The following is a 21341-nucleotide window of genomic DNA, read 5'->3' as shown; positions in this document are numbered from 1 at the left end:
CAGAGATGAAGCAAGAAAAGAGAGAGCACGAGAACAAGCTGACAAGCGGAGGGGAGCCCAACCAAAAGACTTCCAAATAGGAGATGAAGTGTGAGTGCAACAAGCTGTACACAAGAAGACAGATCACTTATACTCACCAAATCCGCTTCAAGTCATAGCGGTGAAAGGGACAATAACTGCCGCGGATGATGGAAAAGAGGTGACAAGAAACAGTTCGCTATTCAAGCATGTCACAAAAGGAACGGAGAAAATTCCACCTCCAATTGACCTAGACCCAGAAGTGGTCGACTCTCGTGATAAAGAATGGGTCCCTCTCGAGCCACAAGCTCTTTGTCAACCAAATCTCTCATTGGAGGTTGACGGCGACCGTAACCCAGGGTCGCGAGGACGGCCCCAAAGGACAATCAAGAAACCTCCAAGGTTAGTGGAGGAGTGTCAAGGGTTAACAAATGGTTTAGAGAACCATTTATTGTTATAAAGACAGTTCAGCATAATGTTGTAAGGACATTTGTCCGGGGGTGTTGTTACCATGGTCTGGCCCTTTAAGGCAGACCCTCACTGTAGAGATGTCACATGGGAAGTGAGGTACCGTGGGGAAGGAAGTTGGAGGGATGAGGCAGTTTAACGTGTGTAAATTGAATAAACCACACGTACATTACCTGCTGGCTCCTGTTTTCATTTTGTAACCGCATCCACGGTTAACAAACACATTCTTGGGTTTTGTTATTGAACCACACAGAATATTGTTATTAAATTCCGTGGACTGTAGGGCCGAGGAACCCAGGACTTAGAAGCAGGAGGCTTGAGGTGCCTAAAGGATTAGGTAAGAAGGGAATTTCCCAGAGTGATACCCTTATAAAGACCCCCTCTGCCCCTAGACCTCGGCTGATGCTGGACCCAGAGAGAATGGAAAAGGGGGTGGTATGCGCTATGCTTTTATTTTGAATGTCATGGGGTTTCACCCATAATTTTCTATGCTGACTTTGATTTGGAATTCTTTAATGCATGTAATGTGTGGCAATATGCATGGTGTTGTGACTTTTCATCTCATTTTCTAATTTAATGCATTGAACTGGAATAAAAAAGGCCTCAGAACTTGTTAGAAGCATACAAAGAAGTTATAAGGCGACTCTCCTTACCAAGTGCTGAGATGTACGCACTAGCAGACTCTCAATGCTAGTTTCTTTCAAGGTGTTGTTTTGGGAGATGTCAAGTATTTGCGATTTAAGTATTTGGTGGCACATCTAATGTGAAGACTTGCGTTATATCCATTCAGTGTATACTGTATCAGCTGATTCTGTATTAGTGGATTTAGTTAGAGCTCATGAGAACTATTGAGATTATGATTTCTAAATAAAGTGGTTTATTTTTCATACAAATGACTCCTGCGCATGGGGAATGGCACAGTGTGTGTCAGTGAATTGTTGAAACCTGCTTATCTAAAGCATGGTATTGGTTGTGCTATGCCTTTTCTGCCTCCTCTCCTCTGTGCATCAGGTCAAGTCAAAACCGTTAATGGGGATATAGCCCCATCCGTGAGTATATAATATAGCAGGGTTTGAGGGTGTTCATATTGGCTCAAATGCTACGTGGCAGAGTATACCTAATACCCCCGCATTTCAATTTGTTGTAAAAGCAAATCAGATCTGATCACAGGCAAAGAGGGAAGTAACTCTCTCCCCTCCTAGTTCACCAGGTGGTATATGCTTATCCTAGAACGTGTGGGGGCCCTAGTCGCTGCTAGGGCAGCAGGTAATATCTATTGATATCAGGTACTCCCTCTGGATGTGCAGGGTCCTTCTGCACGGCTAAGGAAATCATAATTTGATTTGTGACACAACCCTGCGGAGGGATAAGGCAGACTATATAACCCTAGTCTGAGTAAGGGAGGTTTGTTTTTTTGGAGCAGATGACAGCAAGTGAGTAGGGAGAGCTGGAAAGAGGCTGAGAACTTGGAGGCAGCAGGATCAGGAGAGAGGAGGTTGGAGGGAAAATGGGAAGAGAAACCATCAGAAAGAAGGAGAAGGGGGATCTAAGAGAGTAGGATACATCAGGTGAGTGGAGGCCATAGACAAGAGAAGGAGAAGCACCAGCAGTAGAAAGGAAGTTGGAGGGAATGGAAGAGAGAGAACATAAGGAGGGAGCAAGGGACAAGCAAGAGCTGAAGGAGAGTGTTATTTAGGCCAGATAATAACAGGAAGGCATGAGAGAAAAACACATCCATTCCAAGGCACTTGGTAGGAGTTAGACCTCGATCTGAAGTGGCCGATCCGATGGTGGAAGAAGGAACAAGCATGTGGTATGGCATAGAGGAGGAGGCGGTGAAGCTGGGGTTCAGAGAGTGAATGTGGGGATCAGGCCAGAAAGTAAATCTGAGAAAGACTTGCCTATTAGCCCTAGCCAATTTCTACCTGCACACAATCAAAGCACAGAGGTGCAGACCCTTACCAATAGCCCATATGCATGCCAGTTCGGTAAGTTAAACAGACGTCTTTTGTTTGGACACCGCATATATAGAAGTCTATGCAATGCACAAGGTACCATTGGTTTGTTAAACAGACGTCTTTTGTTCGGACACCGCATATAAAGAACTTTAAGAGCATATTTTAGAACATAGTAAGTGTTTGTTATTTGATATATTACGTCAACGTAGTCAAAACAGAGGGCAAACAGATTGAAATCCGTATTTACAAATAATGAGTCATAACGCTTCTGGAAATGCTTAAACTCATTTTCTTTCTATTAATAGTGGGCACAAACTGAAGCAGGATTGTACCCATATGACAATTTCATATTCTCAATCATATTTTCAACAAATTGACAACACAGGAATATCTCATACTAATGTCTGTTTGGAATTAGTTGACAAATCGGAATTCGATATTATTACCTGTATGTGTAACAAAGAGGATATCACAACAAGTACACCATCTTTGGGCAACTAAACATTGCAGAACCATGTGAATATGCAAGCAGTTCCCAAAACATGGCTGCCAACATAAAGATAGAGGAAGGACTTTAACAGTTACCCTAGTAACAGCTATAAACAAGGAACATGGAATTCGGCGTCCCGACGGGAGACGAGCGGACGCGAGAGATACGAGGCAAACAAGACTTTGTAGGTGAGCCCTGGGGTCTGACAAGACCCTTTTCTCTGAAAATGAAATGTAGATGTGTCTGAAGGCAATTAGAAGAGGCTGGTTGATGCAGGTCTCTACCGCAAGATCAATATATACACCGATGATAACTTGTAGCGGTTTGTATTTATATGGATGGGCGTGCAAATGGCAAGAAATGCAGATGGGTCTGAAGGCGAACTGAATAGGCTGTCTGATGTAGGTCTCTGTCGCGAGATCAATATATACACCGACGATAACTTGTAGCGCTTTGCTTTGTATGAGAATGGGCGCGCAAACCCCACAAAATATAGATGCATCTGAAGGCAAACTAAATAGGTTAGCTGTCTGATGCAGGTCTCCACCGCGGGATTAATGTAAACACCGACGATAAACTGTAGCGTTTCTCTTTTATGAAACTAAGCATGCAAACGCTAGAGCACAAACAATGGAATAACACGCATGATGCGTAACAATTAAGACACGTTTACAATTTGGAAATATAACACTTGCGTGTCCCTTTCTCCTTTGTTCTGTCATAGCTAAACTAAAAATGTGGGCAATACACAAATCAAACATTAAAATTGGTTATTGTCACACGCAGGAGGGATTTAACCCATGACGCACAGAGCACAATAACAAGACTGAAGATTACTTATGATGCACAAGGGTAAGAGGTGGGAATCCACAATTGAGTGTGTTCACAATTTACCAACACGTAATGTTCAGTGCACCAGACTAGATAATACACAAATGTTTGTCAAATCACTAAGGGTCAGTGCGTGTTATTTTTCATTGGGACATTAGGAAACAAATTTAAAATGAGACTGGATTTTGGTAATCATAAACACACCACTTAAAAGGAACGATGAGAACAAATGACAAATACGAGACCATGTAATGTTACAGCATATATATTTTTCTTTCTGATTAGATTTTCTTACTTTTTCTCTGTTTTGTTTCATTTTATCAATTTTTTTCCGGATGACCCTAACTATCCTTGCCGCCCCACCCGCCCCCCTCATCTCTGTGCTTAAATCTACTAAATATGCAATGCATTGTTCACTTCTACTTACCAAAATATATGATTAATTGGCAAAATGCAACCATTGGCAATATTTGGTTGTCAATTCCTGACACTGATGAGGTATGTCATCCTGCAAAAAAGTGTATGATCACAAATGTACGACCTAAAAACTGATCCCATGAAACAACAAATCGGTTTTTGAAATCCTATATTATTTTGAATTGTATTGTTTATTTATGTATCGTATGCCCAACTTTATGTATTATTTTTTAGTCATTGCCCTGATTTGAAAAAGTCAAGGTTTATGCCAGAACACCTGTAATCAAGAGGGCCACCCAAAACATAATATTCTAATAAAAACTAAGCAAGTTTTCACCCACCATTACACAGTACTAAGGATCTTACGTTTTGGCGCATGGACAGTGCTTAATTTGTAAAAAAATAAGTGCCAGGGCCCAAAAATTCTTGGCACACTAATGCCAGCCCTGGCTGTGCCACGGCACCAGCGGCCCGGCTCAGTGCTTGATCGTCACACCACCATCCCATCACACTGCTACTGCTCCATGTGAAATCTTTGGCGCTGCAGCAACTGCTGGCACGGGATAGTGGGAAGGAGCACATATATGTATCTTTGTTTATTACACAACTACTCTTATTTCATGTCTTAAATCACTGAAAGTACCGTGGAGTTAACTAGATTTTTCAGTTTGGAATTATCTTGCATTCTGGGAGTTATAGTTTACCATTAAAGCCACAATCATATTCCTTTGGCTTAACATGTTGCTATACGTATTTACATGCTGTCATATGGCTTTATTATGCAATTTGTATTTTTTGTAAGTAAACTCTATAAAACATTATTACTGTACAGTGTAGTCCTTGAAATCCCACTATTTGAGCCCATCTTTGTGATCCTGGTCAGACCCCTTCCCCACTCGACATCCCCCCCCACCATCCTGGCCATCTCTCCGACTAGCCCATCTCCAGCCCTGCCACCTCTCCAGTCTGCTCACCTCTTTATATGGACATGACCCCTGAACCTGTTTAAACCGTCCGGCAGCCGACACACTTGCAGGCTCTAGAAGTTGAATTTTAAGTGTGTGTTTTTTAAAGTGTGTTTTTTTTAAAATCCAAACACACTCAGCGTTGAATATATATGAGCAACTGGAAGATTGGTCACAATATATTAAGCAAGAGGCCAGGCATTAAAGGTGCTGGCAGTGCATGGTCAGGTGTTATAAGGAATCAAATGTCCCTTGCCTTACGTAAAAGGAATATTGCAAGCCACATTTAGAACATTTCAGGTTACATGTATCTGTGACCAAAGGTGTATCCACATTATGCCAAGGAACCACTGAGCAGTTCCCATGTATGCCATTGTGATGAAGTGTGCAAGCAAAAATGACATCTAAAGCGACCAGTGTGTATGTACTCTCGGCTTTACTACACAATGTTTTTTTAAAAGTTCACAACAGACACGCACCACAGTAAATGATGACCAAAGAAAGTGTTAGTTATTAGCAGTAATTAGTGATAGCCAATGATTCCATGTATCTGAGAGCATGTTTCAGAATATTTAATGCGACGCCTCAGACTCTGCGTGAAAGTTGCACAAAAAGTTACATTTTCAAACACATACAAGTTAAGATGCACACAAACCTGTTGCTCGCAAACGAACGTTGTCAGACAGTTAAGCATTTAAAGTATGCCACAAGCAGAGAAAGGCTCATCTGTACTTAGCAACAAATGCCGTGGGAAAAATAAAGCCGTCCTTTGGATTTTGGGCTTATTTTATGAACTTCAAAAGGAAGTGTTCCTTTTCCAGGTGGCAGGAAGGTTTTGGGAGGACTGGTGAAAGGATTATAACACAATCCTTCAGGCTGCATGCAAAACTATTTTTTTCCAGTCGGTCTGAGATAAACTGTTCTGTTAAGCAGTAATTACCATTCTGTGATGCAGACCAGGGCTCGGCTTTCAGCTGATAGGAGCTCTGAGGGGGTTTCCTGTTTGCAAAGACAAACACCAACCGTGAGGCGCTGTCTGTGCGTTTGTGCCCTCGGCTGCTTCCCTTTTTACGAGGCAAGGAGCGGGCTGCGAGTTACAAGCCGTACAAAGGAAACCGGCCTATCAGTGCCGTTAACGTTCACTGATGTACGGGTGAAAGTGCACCCTAAAGTTATGAGCACGCTGATGGCAGGTCAATTGTTTATGACCTAGAATTATGCTCTGCAGTTAATAATTGCGTGGCAGGTTTTGGTCCCTGCCATCAAAGACCCATCCTTCACTTTAAAAAAAAAAAGAGCCACTGGGAGCAAGGCGGCAGAGCTGCTCACTCGCAGTTCACGTGAACCACCCACAACAATTTGTTTTGGAGAGAGCGCAGACTGGGAGAATCCTGACCCAGGCCACTGTGCTGATCTGAGGGTCCCAGGTCAGCAGGACTTGCAGGACCCTGCTCACACGGTGTGGGCTTGCAGGCCCGAAATGAGAGATGGAGACATGAGTTCCATTGTTGGAGTCTGCCGCCGTTCTGAGGCACGTGCGTGCAGGAGCTCCTTTTATTAGCTTCGTCATGACACATCTTAAACGGGCAATACACATAGGAGGGTCACACCACATACCCAGTTTGTTCCTTAGTTACCATCTCACCATAAGAATATTTATTCCAAGGTTCCAATCAAGTTCTCCAAATGTCTTCACTCAGCATATCTACCTATTTTTATAAAACACGAGTTTATCACAGCCACCTGGTGTGTACATCTCATGTCTCTAAAGGCTTTAATTAAGGTGTAACATCCAAAGCGGAGGCTGTAACGGCTGGTAACAGCCTGCTGTCAAAGATATACGTTTTCAGCGAAGCAAAGCCCCTTGACTGCTAGCACATATTATCTGTCACAGCAGGTGTTCTTGCTATTTGCCCCTGCACCCCGAAACAAATCATTTTGAAGAAAACAAATGCGTATACCATGGTTAAAAGAAAAGGAGCTCTTAAGAAAGAGCACCCTTTGTACTTCCATAGCAGCACAGGCGTAGCACAGCCGACAAACAGCGAGTAGCACAATTAAAGGACGGAGAGTCACAGGGGGACAGGGAGAGAAGGAGGGGAGAGGATGTGGATTGCGTTAAAAGCACAACTCATTGAGAAATCTCAGTTTAAAACGCGGGGTTGTATCAACTAATGAAAGGTGCATTCTAAGCTTTCTGACAGGCTGAAGCTCACAGGACTGCAGTGGGTGTTTTCGGATCTTACCCTTGTAATGCCAGCTTATCTTTGCCTCAGGCACATAACTTGGAAGCAGGCTCCTAACGCCTGTCTGTTTTCAACTCTTACCCTTGTTATGCCTCCTCAGCTTTGTCTGGGTCCAATCACCGATAACACCCATTACACTCCATGCCCCTCCCATGCTCTGCTTCTAAATCCATACCACAACAGTTTAGTGCGGCCTATTTGGCCCCATCGGAGAAAAGGCTCTTAGACCATGTGTTCCCTCCTCCTCAACCTCATTAGACTGTGGAAGGTGAGCTGGATCCAGCCTGTCTCTAAACTTAGCCATTCCCTCATGAGCGCTGCATCCTTATGGGAGAAATAGGATGGTTGGTGTATACATTGAGTCTCAGAAAGGGTTCCAATTTCGATGCAAACATTGTGTCCTATGACTCACCCATCGCTTCGTCCACGTCACTTTCGGCATATCCCAGAAAATGGCATAGAATTGGAGCCCGAACCTGGGCGTTGGTCATCGCCTTCAAGCCAATTGCCTAGGGAACAAAATGACCGGATGAAAAAGTGATTCGAATATTGGTCTACAACATGTGTTTCAAAGTGGCACATTATCACACAACAAACTGATCAAGAGACCATGTAATACTTTTTCAGCTTACATTCGCTGCTGGCAATGCAACCCTGAGTGCCAGTTGATGGTCCACTTGCCTCTGCTACACTAGTTTAGTTTTACAGTATTTTTTAAGTGCATAATGTTCCCCGGGGGGCAACATGGTGCTGAGTAAACTTCATAATTGTATATCACAACCTTAACCATATAACACCCTTAACCTAGATCAGACCATTATTTGAAAGGAAAAAACATGTTTTGGGGAGTGGTCTACATTTTGGATGATCCCTGTCTTTCCTAAGAGTATAGCCAAAAAAGTGATGTTTGGAAGGTATTGAATCAATCTGAACCACTGGCACTGCTCTGGGCAACCTTCCACACCACCGTTGTTTTGCTCTTAAGAGTAAGCAGCAGAGAATTCCAGAAGGTGTTGCCTGAGTGGAGAAAGAGTGGTGGCCCCATCTTTGCACTACATGTAATGCATTACCCAGTATTTATGGAAGCAGTGCAAGGCCCGATGGCAACATGGAGAAACTGCCTGCTTCAGCCAAAGCCTGGTTACATCCTAGAAGGCTGAAGGAGGAGCCTACACCTCCCCTTTTTATTCAAAGGGCCAATTGGGAAGGCCCCTCCTTCTACCTCAAAGCCACCAGACTCTGGAATAATCTTCCATCTTCTCTATAGAAGGAGGATAACTTTCTTATTTTCAGGAAATTACTGAAAATTAGTACCCAGCGACGGCCAACCAGAATGTAACAAGCATTCTGATTGGCTCTCGCTGGGGAATTACCAGGCCGGGAATCCCTTGCACGCACGTACGTTCCTTCGTTTGTTCCCGGTGGGGGAGCGTGGCGGCCCCTTAGCCAATCAGGAGGCTCAAAATGGGGTAATTCCCGCTCCGAGCTTCCATATGGCTCGGGCCTGTAACTATGGGCCCCGGGGGCATTACCTGGGGCGGCATAGGCCCACCGTCTCGGGGCTTATTGCTACAGTGACATTTCTATGTGGGGCTTTTTTTCTCATTTATTATACACTTAACCCTAGAGTTAGAGCCAAGGTGCACCAGAAGGAGCATATGTTTGCTCTTTGTATGGACATAATAACAGAACAGATATTTCCAAAACAGCCAGCGATGCCAGTGGCAATGCAAAGCTGGTCACTTGGAATGGGGTCTTCTGTGGGTTCTTCTTTGCCCACCTCCAGTCTAGGCCTCACATAGGGCTCATTGACTGCCAGTTTCCCAGCTTCATTAAAGGAAATGTGAGTACCAGAGCTCATGTTTCAACGAGATTGGGGGGGCGAGGGGGATTACATTTGGGTTCCACACAGAGAAAAATCTCTGCGTTTAACCCGCATTTTCTGACATTAGCTGTTTACAGTTTGTTAAAGTGACAAGCTTCACACTCTTTGCCATGGGGTAGTTCTGGAAATAAACTCCACACGAGTGTTCAACATCAGCATTGTGGGTGCACACCTTGCTTGCACTCAGCCCTAAGATCCTTCACAGTCCTCACCAAGAATCAAAATGGAAGCCCATTCCCCATTCAAATCACCCCTAACAACGCTCACTAGGTGACCACTCACACTCCTCTTCTTTAGGCTTTGGGTTACTGAGGTCTGCCATCCAAGCATGCATGGCTGCCCGCATGATATGACGTGCATCCTGGCCCCATGCTCACACAGCGCCTATTGTTCCCTTCAGGCAAACAATTCCATGGGCCAATGACAAATGTGTGCATTCCTAACTAGCCTGGGTGCAGAGTTGGCACCGCAGAGGTGGTTAAAGAGGCTGCCAGCATGGATGCAGAAGTGACTAGAGGAGCTGCCAGCCTAATTGCAGAGGTGGGGCCGGAGAGGTGGTTGCTGAAGAGGCTGCCAGCATGGACGCAGAATTGACTAGAGAAGCTGCTGGCCTGGTTGCAGAGGTGGGGCGGAGAGGTGGCTAAAGAGGCTGCCAGCATGGACGCAGAAGTGACTAGGGGAGCTGCCAGTCTAATTGTAGATGTGGGGCCAGAGAGGTGGTTGCTGAAGAGGCTGCCAGCATGGACGCAGAATTGACTAGAGAAGCTGCTGGCCTGGGTGCAGAGTTGGCACCGCAGAGGTGGTTAAAGAGGCTGCCAGCATGGACACAGAAGTGACTAGAGAAGCTGCTGGCCTGGTTGCAGAGGTGGGGCGGAGAGGTGGCTAAAGAGGCTGCCAGCATGGACGCAAAAGTGACTAGAGAAGCTGCCAGCCAGGGTGCAGATATAACTTCTGGAGAGAGAGCATTGCCACAAAAGACAGTGTCCATCTTACTTTCAGTACTTGGTAAACATTGTTACTATCATCTGGGACTGAGGGAGCATACAGCACTGCGTTCACTAGGATGGGCTCGGCCGGAATACAAGGATCATCATTCTCGTCCTCCAGGTTATAATGGCCATGGTAGTAGCCGCTGAGCTCTTGCACGGGGAGCAAATTGTACACCTGCAAATGACAAAGAAAGGATGCATGAGTGCGTCGTATTGAAACAGGATCTTGCGCACGTTACAGTGGCGTGAAATGTTGAGCATAGAATTGAGAGATTTGTAAGAATAGTTCTGAATAATAGAGTTCACATATTTGTTTTGCTCAGTATCCAGTCATGATATCACAGGAAAGAACATCCTTGGAGAAACTGAATTTTAGTGTTCATCCATGGCGGCAGCAGACAATCTACAGGTTGTGAGTGGTTTAGGCCTACGATGTCATGATCTTCATGATTGACTGTGCTGGCCAGGGCTGGTGGGAGTTGTAGGCCAAGCCATCTGGTTGCTGCAGGTTTTCCTATCCCCAAACTAGGTATTTAACATGGACCACATTGACATGCTAATTATAGGTTTCTGGCTTAAACCTGTGAAACACATTATATTAAACCCTTTATATTGACGAATCCGCCTCTGGCCTCCAATTTCTTTGTATTTTACCTTTTGTGATATTACAGTCAGGTAAGAAATAGGTATATGAACATTTTATATGTGGGATAAAGTACCCCCTATTGTACGTTGACTTGCAATATCCATTGTATCTATGGCAGGGAGATTGTATTCCTTCTATGACATGGTCATACACTGCCATCCCCTTTCACACCTGTCCTCTTCCTTAATGTTTTGCAGCTGACCCTCCAGTTGCTGATGCACATAATCAGTGTAGAATCTGTTTGCATTACAAAAAAAATATGCAGCTAATCATGTTTTTCAGAAAAATAGTCTAAGCACTTCAATAAAATGGCACAAAAACGTTTTGTTTTGGGCTTTAAAATAAATAATCACATACAGATTCTTGCTCACGTGTTAACTCCAGCAGTGCACGGAATAAACATAGCGTAAACAGTTCCTTGTCAGTTAGAATTATGTGTAAAGCGTCATAGCAAGTGATTTTACAAGAAAGGAATTTGAGAAATCTGTCACAGGGTTAAATAGGTGCTGCGGTGGAGGCTGTAATTGTGCTCTGTGCTGGCTCATGCAGTAGGCATGGTGATAGCAAAACTGATTCGTAATAACTGATTAATAGTAATGCCTGTGGTGGGGGCCTGCTTTGGGCATCCAGCAGGCCCCAGGGTGCTATGGGGCATCAGCACCATCTGGAGTGGGGACAGGACGAGCCATACCCAACACCCTGCGGACCTCTGCCACCGTACTAGCACGAGGGGTCCCACAGCATCATGGCCTGCAGGCCAGTGCTCACACGGTTTGGGCCTGCAGGCTTAAATAAGTGAGAGACGGAGTCTGCAGCCGTTCTGGTGCACGTGTCTACAGAAGCTCCTTTTATCAGCTTGTGCCATGACTGTGTCATTGCCCATGTTTAAATGGCAATACACAGGGGAAGGGCTCATTCCCTTAAAGGGACAACACACTTGGGAGGCTCACACACGACACCAGGGTTGGATCGGCCTTTCAGCCCGTGGCCGGGTCGAAATCGTCCCTGTGGAGTGGGGGCCGGTTTCTGGCCACTCCTGGGCCGGTTTTGAAAAAAAAAAGAAATAGAAAACGTTATTATTTTGAAAGAAAAAAAACACCTGCAATATGGATCTATACACACATATATGAATGATACATATGGTGATCCATTCTTGTATGAACTGTATATCACATTAATGAAATCATAACCATATTTTTCATAGTGTACTTAGGAACAATGCTATTTGATGCCATTTCCTGTTTTGTCAAGGGGTGAAAGGTTGTTATTCATCGCTTCTCGGGATGTCACTTTGGGGTGGGGTCAAATTACATCACTTCCAATTATGTCATCAGAGGTCAAGGGCCGTGAGGCGAGGGGTGGGCCACTTTTTTGAGGCGAGGGGTGGGACACTTTTTTTTGGGTGTCCAGGCCTATTTCCTGTCCCAGTCCGACCCTGCACCACACTCCACCTTTTCCATAACAAACAAACAAATGTTACTAAAACATAAATGATCCCCCGCCTCCTTACAGAATGACATTACTTGGGCTACTTCAGAATCGTAGGATCAACAACAAATAGGATACGCCACTGCTACACACATGGGGCTCAGATAGTTATGGACATAGAACACGTATCAACACATAACCTGCAGGTGACCGTCACAGTTGGCGAACTGCCGCTGGAAATGTTGGCAGTTCGACCACATACTTCAAAAGCCCTTTATTAACCTGGGGCCAGTGGAACTTCCACCACTGAATGACGCCATTGCTAGATGCTGGCACCATTTAAAGCATGCCTACAAACTTACGGGAATACAGCTCCACATCCAGTTAACTGGGACCACTTCAAACACATACTTCCATGCAGGCCCCCAGCACAGCATTTAGACACATTGTTACGGCATCCTCTCCGGACACGTGCAGGATTGCAGGAGACCAGTTTTCTGTGTTCCAGTGTCTGTTCCGGATAGTCATTCTCACGGGTCCAGGTCTGTTGATGTTGCATTCATCAAAGGCCGGTAAGACCGCACCTGGGGGGCACCAGGTGTCACATCGGCTTAGCCCCTTGATGTTTGTCAGTCAGCGAGACGCAGGTAGCAGGGCGTCCCGCCGCGCCACATATTGACGACAGGGCAGGAGTGTGTCTTCACTGTCGTGGGACTGGAGGGCGCACAAGCACTCATACAGAGCTGCAACCCTCTCTGGATCCTAAAACTTCTTCTGGGTGGTGGGCTTGCGGTCTGCGTTGGCCGGACATGGATGACAGTGTCTGATCTGGTGTCGGGCCATTTCCTGTCCTCTGCCAGGCCGGAGTTGCTGCCGTTGATAGTGCAAATGTTGTTCCCGTTCAGGGCTGGCAGGAACCGCACCCAAGGCCACACTGGCCTAGTTCATGGATGGCGGGCCCGGCAGGGCGCACACCAGTGGCAGGGCAATGAGGCCACTTCCTAGGCAGGCTGGGCGACACCGGGGGGGGGGGGCAGGATGTCAGGTCTTCGCAATTTCTTCGCTTTAACATCACTGATTTGTTTACTTGCATATCACGCTGTGTAGGTATGGGGCACACTAGGCTGTGTGAGGGATCCTAGCACTGGGTGTATCGAGTGTAGGAGGAACACCTCTGCCCTTGTGCAGTGTCCTTATTTTTTTGTATTTCTTTGCTGCAGTCTTCAGCCTACGAACACACACAACCTTCATTACAGTAGGCATCCATATCTGGTTTATTTACCCCACTCCCCTCTGGAGCACACTGTCGACACTCTATCTCCTAGTGTTTTGCTTGTCCATCCACCGCCCATGGGCCCGGGATCGTACTGGCCCCTTCTGCATTTATTTTCCATGCTCTGATATGGAGCTGCTGGGCACTTCGCCGCCACTGGCCCGCGATTTGGAGATGGCCTTCTGCACTCTCAGAGCTCTAGTATAGGGCGGACATGTTCTCACCACTGGTGGGGCCCAGGATCATTGTGGGGCCATGGGCTGTCATTGTGCTTCATAGCGCTGACATTATTACATTGCGTCCAATATGAGACAGAACAATTATGCAGTTCACTAACCTGGGCAGCGGGCGGACTCCGTATCAGCAACAAGGCAGATAGTGAAGGCTTCCCGGGAAACCCTGCTCCCTCCCAGCCGTTAGTTTCAGCTGCGGAGGAACCACAGTCCCCAGGGAAAACCCTCCGGGGAAGAAAAACCCTGTGTTGTTGTGACGGGATACTGTAGACCTTCGGGGTGAATCAGCCAGCTTTCCTTCAAAGGATCCGGTGCGGATGAAACTGGTCCTGGACGAAAGAAAGGAGAGGTGAGTTTTCTCCACTTTCGATAGTCTGCTGTTGATTTGAAAAGCTATGATTAACTTACTCCGGGTATGGAGTTGAGAGATTTGAGAAGTCTGTGTAAAGTCTTCGAGAAGGGGGTGAGTCCTATGAGGAAAGAGAGAGAGTTGCCGGAAACCAGAAGCGGATGTTAGTATTTGAGCTAAGATTGGGGAAGAGGATTGAAGGGAACTATAAACCCTGAAGAACTCACTCTTTCGGCTGGAATCGGACCTTATAGGAGAGGTGGTGAGCGGACTGATGACGGAAAATGGCCTAATGGAGGAAGGGGCAGAGAGAACAGGAAGTTAGATTCAGAAGACTAAAGATAGGAGGACGGGACATGAAACAGATTCCCTAGGAACGAACTTACGAAGCGCCGATCTGGAGAGTAGCGACGCATTTGCTGAACTTCCTGGTCGGATTATATGGAGTCACATGATCGTCGCAGCGTGAAGGTAAACAACGTGCAACCTCTGCAGCGTGAGCTTCACAAACAGATTCAGAGGCGTCCGCCATCTTGGGTGAGTAAGAATGCATTGTGTTGTACACACGATGCTGTCGCCAGAGTGACCATCGGTGCAAAGATGTAACAGTATGCCCCCTCCTACGAGGCGCATAACCCGGCTTCCCAGGGTGCCGCCTGAAAAACCGTCGAATCAACGAGGGAGCATGTACTCCCGATGCCAATTCCCAAGTCCGTTCGGCAGGAGAATAGCCCTTCCAGTCCACGAGAAATTGCAACCGGCCTCTGTGATATCTGGAATCGCAAATCTCTGCCACTTCATACTCCGGTCCCGTATCTGTCATTATCGGAGGAGGACGAACTGCAGGGGTGCGTTGAAATCTATCCTTCACGGATAATTTAATCTGGGAGACGTGAAAGACCGGATGAAGACGGGCCCAAGAAGGAGGCAACGCCAGTCGGACTGCCACCGGACCGACAAATGCTTTTATTCTAAATGGTCCAAAATATTTGGGCGACAGCTTGGACGGCACCAAATGTCTCGGGAGGAACCGGGCTGATAACCAGACCGCATCCCCGACTCGAAGGGATGGCAGATCTTGTCGACGGCGATTAGCTGCCCTCTTGGCTCGATCTTGGGCAGCTAGCAGAGCTATTCGAGCGAGCTGTTGACCCTTCTGAATACCATCGACTAGACTGTCTATTCCAGGACATCTGGAGGAGGATTTTGAGATGGATGGTTCAAAGGATGGATGATAACCATAAGAACAGTAAAAAGGACTGGTCTTTAGTGCCGAATGACTGGCATTATTGTAAGCATATTCAGCCAAGGGTAGGAGATCTCCCCAATCATCTTGTGCCGCAGAAACAAAACAACGCAAATATGTTTCTAATGTTTGATTTAGGCGCTCAGTCTGCCCGTTTGTTTGTGGATGATATCCTGAGCTAAGGGCTCTATTGATTCCCAATGTTTGACAGATACCCTTCCAAAATTGCGAGATATATTGGGGACCCCGATCAGACACAATAGTGTTAGGAAGACCGTGTCTAGAGAAAATTTCTGATATAAAGATCTTTGACATCAGAGCAGCCCCGGGGAGTTTTTGCAGAGGAATGAAATGGGCCATCTTCGTGAAATAGTCAATAGTCACCATAATGGTGGTGTAACCAGAGGACAACGGAAGATCGACAATAAAGTCAGTGGAAATGACTTGCCAGGGCTTGTCCGGAATCGGCATACAGGTGAGTAAACCAAAAGGTGGATACCTGGGAGTCTTAGACTGTAGACAAACCGTGCATGCTGATACATAATCTTGGATATCCTTGGTTATCCCTGGCCACCAAAAATGACGAGTAATCAGCTCAAGGGTGTTTTGATATCCTCGATGCCCGGCTGCCTTGGAGTCATGACACATGAACAGGACTTCTTTCTGAAGTGTTGGGGTCGGAATGAATACTTGATCATTAAAAAAAGTAGTATCCTTTCTCCTGAGTCAGCGAATGAGTCTCTTGTAAGTTCCTGCAGATCGGATCTAGACGTGCCGTTTCCTGTCTGACAATATGTAGAAAATCAGTCACTGTTGCCAGAAATTTAGCCTTAGGAAAGAAAGGCTCTGAATGGAACTTTTTGATTGGAGGATCCTTTCTTGAAAGTGCATCTGCTCGGAGATTTTGATCTCCTGGAAGGAAAGTAAATTCTATCCGAAACGGTAGAAAAAAATGAGCCCAGCGAGCTTGTCGACTGTTTGTGGTATGGGCTTGTTGTAATACTTTGAGGTTGTGATGGTCGGTTCGAACCTCGACCGGGTAGGCCGAGCCCAGCAACAGATGTCTCCACTCCTCAAATGCTCGCTTGATTGCCAGCAATTCTTTCTCGAGGACTGAATAATTTATTTCCGAGGAGGAGAAGGTTTTGGAGAGATAAGCAACTGGTCCTTCTTCTCCTGACTCGTCCTTTTGCAAAAGAATTGCCCCTAGAGCATGGTGAGACGCATCAGTCTCGACGATGAAGGGTCGAGACTGGTCTGGGGTGAGCAAAATGGAGGCAGACGTGAAAAGATTCTTCAGTTCAGAAAAAGCTTTCTGCGCAGGGTCATCCCAAACGAAAGTCTTCCCCTTCTTCAGAAGACTGGTAATGGGAAGCACGGTCTTGGAGAATCCTGGGATGAATTTTCTATAAAAATTAGCGAATCCCAAAAATCGTTGGATCTCTTTGACGTTTGAAGGGGAAGGCCAATCTAAAATAGCCGAGATCTTCCGTGGGTCCATCGAAATCCCCTGGGCAGACAGCACGAACCCAAGATACGTCACCTGGTTCCTGTGGAACTCACATTTTGCCAGTTTGCAATACAGCTGGTTGGCCTTAAGTCGGTCTAATACCAAATTGACATGTCCGATGTGTTCCTCTATATTCTGTGAAAAGACTAGAATATCATCCAAATAGACGATTACATAGTGAAGGAGTACATCGGCGAATAGATGGTCCATAAAGCGCTGAAAAACAGCGGGAGCATTAGCCAACCCAAACGGCATCACCCTATATTCGTAGTGACCGAATGGGGTCCGAAAGGCAGTCTTCCACTCGTCGCCAGGGGCGATGCGGATCAAGTGATATGCCCCTCGTAAATCCAACTTGGTATAGAGAGAAGCCCCTTGAACGGCTTCCAGAATGTCTGGGATAAGCGGCATTGGATACTTATCCGGGATGGTAACCTTATTGAGCCCTCGATAGTCGATGCATGGCCGTAGTTCCTCTGTATCTCTCTTGGGAATAAAGAATAAAGAAGCACCGGCTGGCGATTTGGACTCAGTTATAAGACCATTTTGAAGATTAGTCTGAAGGTAGTCTTTGAGAGCCTTTTTTTCCGGCTGGGATAAGATGTACATTCGGCCGAAAGGTATCGGTCGATCAGGGAACAAATCTAAATGACAGTCATCCCGACGGTGAGGAGGTAATGTAGGGAATTCTGGCTGAGAAAATATGGACTGGAATTGTTGATGACACCTCGGGATCTGACTGACCATCCCAATCGAGGAGCCTTCGGTTGGTACTACCATCATGGAAGGTGCTTGAATGCCAACAGATGATTGAGCAAGACAATGGGAAACACAATATTCGGAACCTAAGAACAAAGTTCCTGCCTTCCAGTTTATAAAAGGATTATGGGTTCGCAGCCACGGTAAGCCCAAAATAATGGGAAAATGAGCAGTTTTTATCAGGTCAAAAACTAACGTCTCCTTGTGGGCTGAAATCAGGCATGTAAGAGGAGTAGTCTGCTCTCGAATAGGTCCAGAACTAAGGGGACAACCATCCACCCCCTGAATGGGAGTTATACACGTCTTGGCGGATCTAATGATTCCATGCTTCGCAGCCCATTGGTCATCTATAAAGTTGCCAGCTGCTCCACAATCGATCAATGCCGGGACCCCACGTAGCTCTAAGTCTGGTAATTTCAAGATCAGTGGAAGTACTAACATAGTGTGTTCCGTAATCTCCTCTTTGAGAGAAGTACCAAGTCTCTTTGGGGAACTCCTTTCAGGACCTCCTGCCGTGGTTCCCCTTACGACAGGGTCTTGGCGTTTCCCCGCATCGGATTCCTTATCCGACGAGGAGGAACGACGGGACAATCCCTCAGCATGTGAGATGAAGACCCACAGTACATACATAGGCCCTGACTCATCCGTTTTTCTCTTTCGCCCTCAGACAAAGGGCCTCTGGCCACTCCTATTTGCATGGGTTCGTCGGGATTCTGAGATCGAGAAACCGGGGAAGGAGAACTGGAGAAGAGTTTAGTGGGTTTCCCTCTTTTCTTCTCATGGAAGCGTTCATGGAGACGGTAATCAATCTGCATCGTGAGCGCAATCATCTCGGCTAAATTGGCGGGTCGAGGAACCTTTGAGACCTCATCTTTCAGTTCCTCGGAAAGACCTCTGCGAAATAGCGTGAGGAGACCGTCATCCGGCCACCCTGTTTCAGCTGATAGCTGTTTAAATTGAGTCACGTAACTCATAAGATCCTTATTTCCCTGCTTTAAATCTAGTAGTTTCTCCTGAGTAGAGACTGAAATTTCCTGCCTACTAAACATAGACCGCAAACTGTTAGTAAAGGCTGTGTATGAGTCTAGAATGGCATTTCCTGAGGTGACTAGGGGAGTCGCCCAGGCCAATGCAGGGCCTGTCAAATGGGATATCAGATAACCTACTTTGTCCTTATCAGATGGGAAAAAACGTGCTTTAAAGGTAAACTGAACCAGGCAACTGTCCAGGAACTCCTTGAGTTTGTGCGGGTTTCCGTCATACTTATCGGTATGTAAGGCATAAGGAGGAGTTTCTGAAAACGCTCGAGCGACCTGTTGTCTTAACTGAGCATTGTCTTGTTTCAGAGATTGCATCTCCAGAGACATAGACTGCATGGCAGCCATTAATTGTTGCATTTGTTGCTCCATCGGAGTCCACCGTCTGCACAAGAGCCTGTAATAGAATATTTTCTTTTTGAGGCGTCGCTAACTATTACATTGCGTCCAATATGAGACAGAACAATTATGCAGTTCACTAACCTGGGCAGCGGGCGGACTCCGTATCAGCAACAAGGCAGATAGTGAAGGCTTCCCGGGAAACCCTGCTCCCTCCCAGCCGTTAGTTTCAGCTGCGGAGGAACCACAGTCCCCAGGGAAAACCCTCCGGGGAAGAAAAACCCTGTGTTGTTGTGACGGGATACTGTAGACCTTCGGGGTGAATCAGCCAGCTTTCCTTCAAAGGATCCGGTGCGGACGAAACTGGTCCTGGACGAAAGAAAGGAGAGGTGAGTTTTCTCCACTTTCGATAGTCTGCTGTTGATTTGAAAAGCTATGATTAACTTACTCCGGGTATGGAGTTGAGAGATTTGAGAAGTCTGTGTAAAGTCTTCGAGAAGGGGGTGAGTCCTATGAGGAAAGAGAGAGAGTTGCCGGAAACCAGAAGCGGATGTTAGTATTTGAGCTAAGATTGGGGAAGAGGATTGAAGGGAACTATAAACCCTGAAGAACTCACTCTTTCGGCTGGAATCGGACCTTATAGGAGAGGTGGTGAGCGGACTGATGACGGAAAATGGCCTAATGGAGGAAGGGGCAGAGAGAACAGGAAGTTAGATTCAGAAGACTAAAGATAGGAGGACGGGACATGAAACAGATTCCCTAGGAACGAACTTACGAAGCGCCGATCTGGAGAGTAGCGACGCATTTGCTGAACTTCCTGGTCGGATTATATGGAGTCACATGATCGTCGCGGCGTGAAGGTAAACAACGTGCAACCTCTGCAGCGTGAGCTTCACAAACAGATTCAGAGGCGTCCGCCATCTTGGGTGAGTAAGAATGCATTGTGTTGTACACACGATGCTGTCGCCAGAGTGACCATCGGTGCAAAGATGTAACAGACATGGAGGCGCTATCCCTTTTCTTCCTTGCCCCAAAGTGGAGCTGGCCACAAAGGCGTCGCCATGGCCCCAGGATCTAAGGGGCCCATACCTTCCTATCTTAGGGTCACACTTCTGCTATAAGGCTGCAGCAGGTACGTTTCCCTCCACCACGGCCCGGGAGTTAATGCTGTGTTCCTTCCTCCCCAGCTCTGACATGGAGCCTTGCAGGGGGCTCAGTGCCTTTATGGCTGGGGTCTGCAATGGGCTATATGCTTTATTTCACGTGCGATACCCTAGAGCGCTCCATGATTGCACCACCTTCAGGGCCCAGGATAGGTGCCAGCCTAGGGGCCTCTTCTCCATGAGCTCTGACACCGGAGCACTTGAAAAGCTTTCACCGCCAGCGGCCCGGGTGTCTGCTGGATCTCCTTGCTGCTCGGCATTCTGATGCTGCTGAATGTGCTACTCGTGGTCAAAGGGATGGAGGTGGGCCACACACGCCCAGTCATCATTCTTGTGTTGGAGGTTGGTAGGTGCTAGGGGAGTTCTGGTTTGGGCGAGAGTCCGAGTGATCTGGCCGTGTGTTGAGACAGAAGGTTCTTTAGGTTCCAACAATCAGAGCCCCACCGTGAAAGATTTCGCTTTTGTGCTCCATCAAGACCAATCGATTATCATATTTGATGATAGAAATTCCCTTCAATCCACGCTTAACTTCGGCAGCCTTTCCTCACTATGTTATTTCTTTTTCGGGGAACCTCGTGGGTGCTTCGTCCAACCCATCTACATCATAGGGCACATGCCAAGTGTCCCCAGTCGCCTGCACCACTGTGTCATAGCTGGCCAAGGTTTGAAAGACAACTTTCTTCCCTGGGTTGTAGAATGGAAGCACCAGTCGGTGACTGCACTGCCACTTGAAGAAGAGACAACGTATTCTGCTATCAGAGAGGCACACCATATGATCCCTAAGAAAGTCTAGTGTGACAAAATTGCATGATTTCCTGAGTTCATAGTTGCGTAGAGAAGGAAAGGGTCATCTTCCAAAATGTAGTCAGTGAAGAAGCACCTGGCCCGTTGCTGAACAATGGCTATATGCCTCCGGTCCCCGCTACGCAACGGGGTCAACATGTACTTCCTTCCAAGCACAAGGATCCGCTGGCCCAGACTTGACTACACATCCAAGAGGATCTGCGAGCGGCACCCCCTGCCGGTGATGTTGGCCATGTTCAGTGCATCACTCACAATGTCAAAGGCAGGACAACTGCAGAAAATCTCAG

The 21341-nt window shown here is 46.6% G+C and overlaps 1 protein-coding gene across 1 annotated transcript in view; it reads right to left on the bottom strand.

Moving 5' to 3' along the window:
• Window positions 1-21341, bottom strand: part of LOC138510506 (alpha-2-macroglobulin-like) — a 1041624-nt gene that overhangs the window by 511507 nt on the left and 508776 nt on the right. The window contains exons 16-17 of the mRNA XM_069626208.1: window positions 10272-10442; window positions 7806-7902 (exon numbers count right to left, since the gene is read on the bottom strand). Coding sequence (XP_069482309.1) covers window positions 7806-7902; window positions 10272-10442 — 268 coding nt within the window. The remainder of the gene's footprint in view (window positions 1-7805; window positions 7903-10271; window positions 10443-21341) is intronic.

The sequence above is a fragment of the Ambystoma mexicanum genome, chromosome 6p, assembly GCF_040938575.1.
Source record: "Ambystoma mexicanum isolate Mex_15411 chromosome 6p, UKY_AmexF1_1, whole genome shotgun sequence".
NCBI classification, from domain to species: domain Eukaryota; kingdom Metazoa; phylum Chordata; class Amphibia; order Caudata; family Ambystomatidae; genus Ambystoma; species Ambystoma mexicanum.
The sequence above is the reverse complement of the archived record's forward strand: the minus strand, read 5'-3'. Positions and strand labels throughout refer to the sequence as shown.